This window comes from Penicillium crustosum, assembly GCF_028827405.1.
Source record: "Penicillium crustosum strain IBT 35664 chromosome Unknown utg000002l_segment0_segment0, whole genome shotgun sequence".
NCBI lineage: Eukaryota > Fungi > Ascomycota > Eurotiomycetes > Eurotiales > Aspergillaceae > Penicillium > Penicillium crustosum.
The window spans coordinates 5212216-5221562 of record NW_026623123.1 but is presented as its reverse complement, the minus strand read 5'-3'; the positions used below and the strand labels follow the sequence as shown (position 1 = coordinate 5221562).

The following is a 9347-nucleotide window of genomic DNA, read 5'->3' as shown; positions in this document are numbered from 1 at the left end:
TCCTGTACGGAGTAGACACTTTCAAATCATTGAGATACCCGCTCAATCTTTCTGATATATATATACAACTTCACTTTCGACAGTTCCTCACCCATCTTCGATTTAAAACAGTTAAATCTTCACTCATTTGTGAGGTTTCTACAGGTTTTACTACAGGAAGTCTTTAGGTTGAAAACAAGTGGCAATGTTTGCCTGATCTGAATACATAGGAGAGCGCAGGCTGATTGATAACGTGGCATTCACAAGACTCTCACTTGGTACCCTAACAGAAACACTGACAACCTCCTTAATTCATGTTATACGTAAAGATACTTACAGTGGTTACAAAGAGCATTCACATGTAGACCTGAGCATTTGCGATGATAATCGCCTACTTCATCTATTCGGTAACCCCCCGCATTATGGCCGGCTTTGTGATGATTTCCAAATCGGCTATATGCCACTGTGCAAGATACAAAAAGATCCAATGATTTTCAATCTTGGAAATAAAGCAAAACCGATTTGAAATATTTAACATGAGCAAATCAATAGACATCTCTCAGTCAATCACCTATCCCAAGTGGTTCGGGGGTTCTGCATCATGCATGGCAGTCCTTGTCTCTCACCCTTTGGACCTCAGTGAGCTCAGATATTCCATTTGAAAGAACAAAGTTTTGATTGATCAATCATAGTCAAGGTCAGAATGCAAATGGAGCAGGGTGGTGTCAAAGCTGGGACATTCAATACCTGCATTCGAATCGTTCAGGGAGAGGGTCTTCTTGCACTTTATAACGGGGTAGGTCTAATAAAGAACGTTGTTAATTGTGGCAAGATACTGATGGATTGAAGCTATCAGCAGGGTTTATGAGACAGCGTTAGTCCACTTAGCTATTCCATCTCTTCCACCAATCCCGAAATCGATACATACTCACGCATTCCGCAGTAACATATGGCTCAGTACGCATCGGCCTCTACGAGACACTGAAAGAACAAACTAAAGCGAACAATATTCCCACCTCCCCACCAGTTCTTGGCCTCTTAGCAGGAATCTCTGGATTTATTGGCGCAATCTTCGGCAACTCCTCAGATATCGGCAATATCCGCATGCAAAATGACGGCTCGCTGCCTCCTCACCTTCGTCGCAATTACCGGCATATCTTCGATGCTTGGAGACAGATCAAGCGACAGGAGGGATGGAAGGCCTTTGGACAAGGATTATGGCCGAATGCTTTCCGCTGTGGTATGATGACTAGCTGCCAGCTTGCATCGTATGATAGCTTTAGGGATCTTATAGTGGCAACCACTGGGATTCATAATGATCATCCCGGTTTACATTTGTCGGCGTCTTTCTTGGCAGCACTGGTTGCTACGACACTGTGCAGTCCGATTGATGTAGTTAAGACTCAGTTGATGGGATCTTCAAGCAGACAAGGGATATTGCATGTGGTGACGGAACTTACAGCGGTGGAGGGGATGAGATGGGTCTTTCGAGGGTGGACACCCGGTTTTGTTCGGCTGGGACCACAGACTATGGCAACGCTGATTCTTTTGGAGCAGCACAAGCGGTTATATAGGGATTTCAAAGAGAAGACAGATACTCGGAAAATCTCACTATGAGCTAACCCTTCGACATTAGGTAGGGTTGGACTCCAGGGCTCGATGAATGACCAAGTAATTGATCTCCCGCACTTGTTACGAGAAGTACCTGTCAATGTACTGTTCAACTCGCCAAATTTAAGTTGGACGTATTCATCTTTTCCTACTGTGGGAAGAGTAGTCCGGAAGGTTTAGGATTCCAATGAGGTCAAACGTTATCTTGCATACACTTTATAGCATTTCAAACTTACTTTTCATGCTTTTATGGACATCCTGTGAATAAGGGTACATGCAGACCTAGCTCATTATTATAGCTGGGCATTGACAGAAAAGCTCCTAGTTACCACCGAGTTAAATGTTTCGTTCTAGTCTATGGATGTATCGGAGCCTGGGGGTGCCATCGTGATTATCCAAGACCCTCGACCCAGGATACCTAGGTATGGAGTGTTTGCTTTTCACGAGACTGATCGTGATCCTTTGATGACTCTGTCGACCGGTCTTGTCTTTCCTCCTACATCTCACCTCCATCTCACCTTTGCTTTACCATCCCACCATATCCAACTTATTTTACCACTTGGCCTAGCCGTCAACTTGGGCCCCCTGCTATCCATCCTATCTTCCATGTAAAATATTCCCTTGCTTCCATCTTTACTGCATTTCTTTTTCAATACTCCTTGGCCACCGCAGCTAGTCGTTGATTTCTCTCAAGATCGCGGATCTGATCCGGTTGGTGAGGTATGGTCTAGTTGATGAGGTAAATACTCAAACACGCAAGGTGATGATTCTAATATTAAACTCTCTAGCCAGAAACTGACCAAGGCGCATGATAAGTAATTGAATCTCGCCTCTCCAGTTCAGCATCAATGGAGATCCCACAAGAACACCAGTCCGAACAACCCACTCCAACTCCTACGATATCTCGACTCTACACAATACCCGCTGAGATACGTTTGAAAATCTTGGCCTTCTGTATCCCCCGAAAATGTGCTATCAAAGTCACAAACAAGATGTTCCGGCCCTATGGGGTCGAACCTGTGGTTTCAACGCGTGACCTGTCCCTCGAAGACAGATTCTCCAACACCACTCCTCTCTGGACAAACGTTTTACATGTTTCCAAACGAATGAGTGACGAATGCTTGAACATCCTTTATGGTGAGAACTTGTTTGAACTCTACCTTGACAGAGGAGCTGAAGCTACGCTCAAGAAAACATTCACCAAAGAGAATCTCCAGCGCATCCGACTTATTCTCGTCATTACCCCCAGCCCATATCACAGCGGGGAACTGAACCCACCCGATATTCCTTTCTGGGCCACGATGATCCCATGTCTGAAGGTGTTTGGATGGGCGACCCAGCCAGACAAGAGAACTGAGCAGAATACGAGCATTTCTACGATGGAGCAAGGGTTGGAGGGCTGGATGGAGTGGACGGATGCCTACTTGGACTGTTTCGGTGAATTTCTGGTGCCCGGGCTGGAGTTCAAAATGAGAATTGGCAATGAAGACGGTGAATACAGGAAGATTGGGAGGCTTACTTTCCGGCGAGGACCTTTCGTCAAGAAGACGGGTGGAGACTGATGAGTTGACGAGAGTCATGGTGAGGATCGAAGAGGCATTCTACGACAATAAATGTTTAGATTAGTCTTGTCTTTCAAATACCAAGTCTGAAACCATACCACTAAATATACGGATCCAGATCGCTAAATCTAGCAGTACTTTATAATGCTCAGTTCATCACTTATAAAAATAATCGTCCGCTCAAGCGGCCTTTGTGCTTGATGTGCAGATGGATTTTCTATATCTATGTAGGTGGATACAAGCAGGGATTGGCCATAACATCCAACCCGAGAAGCTCTCCATCTTCATAGCCCTGCAAATTCTCGATATATATGATTCTTAGCACAGGAAAATTTCCAATGATTATGCAAAAATTTAGTTGTACGTCTTGAGTGGGACTGCTTACGCCCTGGCCCCTTTAGGGTTTGATTGTGCTCACAGCTCTGCAACAATAAAAATAGGAAAGCAGAAGAGCAGCATGCTTGTTTGTCAAAACCTATTAATATTTGTTTGATCTGCCAGAGCTTCAGACTTTCGCAGGTAGCAGGACTATGTTTGCAGGCCTCTCTCTCCCCCTCTACCTCTCACCTCCCACACACCTTCGTTCATCTCTCCTACCTCTATCTTCTTTATCATCTATATCGATACGGCTTTCTGTCTCTCTAGGACTAGCCGTGTTCTCTAGATATTCTTGCATCCATGCAAGAAGTATGCTCCGCACAGGACATGCTACCTGCAATTTGTGTGGTAGTAAAATTTACAGTTTTGCAGCGACTAAAATTTCCGAGATAATATATCGCGATGCACCGCAAGATCTGAACATTTTCTCACCGCATAATTCATGGATCTGCGGAAGACCAGCAGATCTGGAGGACATACACTTCGATGAGATGTGGACCTGGTCTTGCACTTTTCGAGCTGGCAAGTGTTGTTTTAAACATCCTGATTAGATGATGTTCGTTCTAATATCGAGCGTAACTCCAGTGCTTCTTAGACCTGGTCAAAGAGTCACCTTCCATCTCTCTGGTGTTGGTGAGTTTCGACCGACCCAAAAAATAAGCCTCCCACGGGATGAGAACGAAATGATTTTGTGGAATCACCGAAGCCATAGTCAGCAGGCCTCTCCAACTCCAAACTTTGTCTCAAGGCTGGAGTATCCGAAAGCGTTTCCCATGCATGAACGATGCTGGCAGCTCATGACTCAAATTCTTGATGCGGACGTGATCAAAAGGAATTTGGACAGCTTTGTGCCTGCAATGTTTAACCCAAAATTTCTTACGCACTCAAGGAGATGGTCTGATCGAATCCTCATGACCCCCGAGGTGAGAGCAGTGCTCGGGTGTACTAGCACTTTGCCGCCAAGATTTCATCCAAATACTCAGGGATTTCGTTCCGTAGATTCCTGGAATCCAAGTCGTATGACTCGTGGTTTTCTCGGAACAGACCCACTGAATGACTCCTACATCAAGAATGTGATCGCAAAGTACACAGCCAAGTACACCAGCCAGAGGAAGAAGGGACGTGAGCCAATGTCGCAACACTCAATACCGACACATGCGATGTTCCGACGATCCCAGGCTACTTTCAAAGCCAGGAACGTGTTTCTCCCGACCGAACTCATCTTGAACATCGCAGATCATTTGGAACATCACAAGGATATTCGAGCTCTGCTTTCGGCGTTTCCACATTGGTACCCAATGATCCCGGAAAGCTACTGGAGAAGTCGATTCATTGAGGATAACCATCTGGAAAGCAGTCATTTCCCAGCAGCGGATGCTTTGGATTGGCAGCATGTCTATCTTCATAGTGACAGGCTGCCACGACCTTCATTTGGGTGGCGGAATAGGCAGCACATCTTGAGTCAACTTGAAGCTGTAAAAGAACGATTCTTGCGGCGAATGAAGCAGAAGGGTATTCAAGAGTGAAGCATATTTGACGGTGGAAGAGATTGTCAAAATTGACGGACGTTTACTGGTCACGGGCACATCTTTAGGGAACGGGGGTGGGTTTTGCTTTATTCTTCCATTTCCTACTTTGATCAATTAGAATGAATTAAGCGACTTATCGTGTGCTTTTCGTCTGCTTTCTACTCCGTGTCTTGAAAAAACCTTGGAATGACATGGTAGCAGCCTATAGTTAGTTCATTCGGTGCCTGAGGAAGCAATGTGGCGTATGATGTAGTCTATAAACCTGCTTCTGTTGTGGCGCAGTGCATGCAGGTTCCCATATTTCCCCCAACAAGCTGCCCTAGTTCTCCGTACAATGTACGGACAATGTACGGAGTACAGCTGTCAGTCTCTGATTCGGAGATTAAAGCGCCTGTTAGATTCTCAACGAGCTCTTTTTCGTCTCCTGAATCCCCAGCTCGACTCTCGCAGCTTCTGCACTGTGACGTGTTGATTGATCACTGCACGGAGCACTCTATGTGCCAATGACAATGGATCTTTGTCATATTTCGTATTTATGGAAATGCAAACGAGCACATATTGAAGCAATGTCTGCGTCTTCTGCTCGGAGGCGCCGAATTATACGTGCATGTAGAGCTCCCGTTGAGTCCATCCATATAGGTATCCAACCGCAATCTCTCAATAATATACTGTTGGTAGATACGTATATATCATGTATAGACAGGTTGGCTTAGCCATCGTCCAATTTAAAGGAATCAAAGATAGATATGCTGCATTCAAATCAAACCCGACGATGACCGAGAAGCTTCAGGAAGAGGTGGATCTGGCTTTGTTGCCTGTTGTTCAGATGGCCAATGGGATCATTCTAAACTGCTTATGTAATTGTTGTAATTGCAGCTGGGGACTCGAGACCTCCACTGGGTGAGATCGCGTCTCTGAGTGTCTCTTCTTCAGCAATCCAACGTCCATTCTTTTGTTTATCACATATTATGATATTTGGTCTGCTCTGAATATTCAAACATTTGATTATTATCCCAATTACTTCTGCCTCTACCCCCTCCTTCACCAATTGCAACCTACCAATCTCCGATCGCAAAATGGCCACCGACTACAGCAAGAAGACCAACGCCGAGTTGGTCGAGATCCTCAAGACTCGCTCTCTCCCTCATACTGGAAAGAAGGCCGACATGGTCTCGCGCCTTCAGGAAGATGATGAGGCTAAGCCCTCCGACGCTTCTGCCCCAGCTCCCGCCGCAGCCAAGACCGACGCCCCCGAGGACGTCATTGACTGGGACGACGAACCCGCAGAGACAATTATCGAGCCATCCACAGAAGCTGGCGCAGCTGCGATTGCCGCTGGTGGCCAGGGCGCAGTTTCCAACCCCGTTGCTGTCCCCAATCAGCAGCTCGACGAGAACCCCGCTACCACCGAGGACTTGAAGGTCGAGGCGACCGGCGCCGTCGCTGAACCCACCACTCAACCTGAAGCCGCGACCGAACAGAAGCCCGCCGTCGATTACACACGAGGGCTTCCCCAGACCGATCTGGAGGCAGAGCTTGCGAAGCGCAAGGCTCGCGCGCAGAAGTTCGGCATTGTTGAGGATGACGACACAGCTTTGAAGGAGGCTACGAAGCAGCTGGAGCGTGCCAAGAGATTCGGTACTGGCGCCGAGGCTGGGACTACCCCCGCTGCCGGTGTAAGCCGTCTTGACCAGGCACTTCCTGATGAGCGCTCCCGCAAGAGACGTAATGAGGGTCGCAATGACAACCGCAATGAGCAGGGTGGTCGTGGAGGCAAGAGACGTGACACTGGAGCTGGACGCAACCGCAACCGTCAACGTGGGGATGGAAACCGCAACCGCGACCGTGGCGATGGGAACAAGACCAATGCTGGCGTGAAGAAGCCTAATGCCGGCGGGAACACTACCCAAAAGAGTTGGAGTGAGAAGGATATTGCGGCTATGGAGGCTCGCAAGAAGCGGTTTGCAGCAGCAGCTTAAGTGTTTCCAATAGTTTGCTTTGTCTGGTCTTTGACGACTTCGGTTCCATCTCTTGTTTCATCATGGGCGTTTGTGTGTTGATATGCTACCGGACAATTTCAGGGTCAATCATTCCATTCTATTTGTTTTAATATATGTGGTCTCAATGAAAATGTACAAGTGTATGGGGTTTAATTTTGTAAATTGGCAGTAGCGCTGTTCATATGTAGGGTAGGCAATTCAGGTGTAAAAGAGAACCTGAGATCAACTTCTCTATTTTCCCTAGGGCCATATCCAAGCACTGACCTACCCAGAGCAAACTCAATCCCAAGTTCTTTTGCGGCCCCCAGAAATAATTCCCCGGTGACTGCGTGCGAAGTGAGCTGAAGCGTGCATTAGTCGCTTGTTCCTGCAGGATGGGCGTCGACCAGTACGACCAGTACGACCAGTCACTAGAGGAGGATGGACTAGATCGTGATTGTGGGACCTCAAACTCTTCCTTTCCTATCTTTGAAAGTCCGAGAATACACTTCGCATGGAGTATGGAGTGCATACAGTATTACAGTTTCAATATCCAACATACACTGGTCAATGCCATTCTAGACTCAGTTCTCGTTCGTTGTTCCAATTGCCCAGATTTAACGCCCTCCCCACTTAGCTCAGTGGCCTCCCCGCGAATCGCAGCCCCCAACTCGGTTTTTTTTAGAATGGTGGCTTTGAGCTAACATTTGATTGTCGTCCAGGGCTTGTTCATTGCCCGATTATCCAGTGGGCTATCACAGCCCAGCGACTAGCGGGCTCCACAGTCTCGAGGCTCCACGGCTTGGATGTTGAACACCCTAGTCGAAGAACGAAATGCCGTCTACGGACAGTCACTGGCTCTTCGAGTCATACAAGTCTAGACGTTAGACTCCAACTTTAAAGCCCCTTTGCTTTCATCCTTGAATGTTTGAACCTTGGAACCCCGAAAGGTTCGGGACGGGCCTCTGTACCAAACTATGGACTATGGCCGTTGGGAAATCTCGAGACTTGAGATATGTCTCAGAATATGCGATGATACGATAACATATTGAAACGGAAATGAATATGCAACTGGTTCGGAAAAGATGAAGCATTTTAGAGTAAAAGACACCCTTACGTCTATCCGCATATGCATTGGCCCTTGAAACTCGTTGGGAAATTCTCCGAATGCACGGGAAAGGCTGGAGTTACAAACCGCCAAAGAAAAAAAAATTTTAAAAGAATGAAAATGGAAAACACCTTTGCGTCGATCATTTCACCATTTGGGTTTGAGTCATTCGGCGTCTCCGAATGCGCTGTATAGGAGGCGAGGGAGACGCGATAACCAGACTGGTTGCCAATACGAGATTGTCCGCTACATCGGTGTGCTCCAATCATGCAGATACTCTCAGCTTGAATCTATCAGCTGATCTGACGTGCGATCGAGTCACGATTTGTAGAATATATATATTTTTTTAAACGGCTCAAGCCATGCAATGACGCCACGGGTTGTATTGCCCTTGTCACGTTGTGTCTAGCCCGATACCTCTTTGCCGCCGCGAGCCCATACCGTCTAAAAACAAGTAGCCAACGACAAGTCCGTGCTAAGGGAGAACCTTCGAGTGGACCGGCTGTTACCTCCCCAGGTGGGCTTCCGTGCGCGCAATCCTGTTGATTCGGCCACTGGGGGATCGCCCTGGTTATTTGTAGAATTCCCTTTTGACTTTGCGATGGGGCTATCGTCGCTTCAGAAGCACCGCGCAACTTTCGCGACGTGCTGGTCCTTTGACAGGCTCTAGGTCTTCGCGGTATTGACCCCTTCCCGTCTTATCACAGTAGTCACATTACATTCTTGCCAATAAGATCCCTGGCTATGTTCTATATGGTCATTCCGGTTTCAAGGCATTTTTCCCCCACATCCGAGGGGCAACACCAGTCAGCACATAAATCTCTGGCATCTCGGATATTCTTATTCTTCGATATCTTTGATCTCTTCGTTTTGAACACAATTTTATTTTTACATCAGCCAGATTTAATCTCTGACGTGGCCAACGGAGAACCCTGAAGACGGACGCCACATTGCTCCAGACTGTGGCGAAGCTGCAGCTTTAAGGCTTCGCCGATCCACAGTGGACTTTTCTCGTTTATCTACTGACGTCTGTGAGTGTCTTCTTTTCTTTTCATTTTTATGATTCTTAACATCCATGCAATGTCTATTGACACCTAATTTTTAGTTGTGCGACTTTGAGATACCCTTCTTTTTTTTTTTTTTTGAATTCCATTTACTTTTACTTAATTTCTATAACCCCCCACTGTCAAGCGCTAGGCGC

The 9347-nt window shown here is 46.9% G+C and overlaps 4 protein-coding genes across 4 annotated transcripts; all 4 read left to right on the top strand.

Moving 5' to 3' along the window:
• Window positions 1-515: 515 nt before the first annotated feature.
• On the top strand, window positions 516-1596 carry N7487_005486 (uncharacterized protein; the record flags this gene model as incomplete). Its single annotated transcript, XM_056873233.1, has 4 exons — window positions 516-618; window positions 672-775; window positions 829-853; window positions 923-1596. 4 exons carry the CDS (start codon window positions 516-518, stop codon window positions 1594-1596), a joined length of 906 nt encoding a protein of 301 aa, XP_056730953.1.
• Window positions 1597-2438: 842 nt separating this feature from the next.
• On the top strand, window positions 2439-3152 carry N7487_005485 (uncharacterized protein; the record flags this gene model as incomplete). The annotated part of the gene is made up of 1 exon (XM_056873232.1): window positions 2439-3152. The coding sequence occupies one exon, from the start codon at window positions 2439-2441 to the stop codon at window positions 3150-3152; it is 714 nt and encodes a 237-aa protein (XP_056730952.1).
• Window positions 3153-4549: 1397 nt separating this feature from the next.
• On the top strand, window positions 4550-5056 carry N7487_005484 (uncharacterized protein; the record flags this gene model as incomplete). The annotated part of the gene is made up of 1 exon (XM_056873231.1): window positions 4550-5056. The coding sequence occupies one exon, from the start codon at window positions 4550-4552 to the stop codon at window positions 5054-5056; it is 507 nt and encodes a 168-aa protein (XP_056730951.1).
• A 1079-nt stretch (window positions 5057-6135) lies between these two features.
• On the top strand, window positions 6136-7038 carry N7487_005483 (SAP domain-containing protein; the record flags this gene model as incomplete). Its single annotated transcript, XM_056873230.1, has 1 exon — window positions 6136-7038. One exon carries the CDS (start codon window positions 6136-6138, stop codon window positions 7036-7038), a length of 903 nt encoding a protein of 300 aa, XP_056730950.1.
• Between the last annotated feature and the right edge of the window lie 2309 nt (window positions 7039-9347).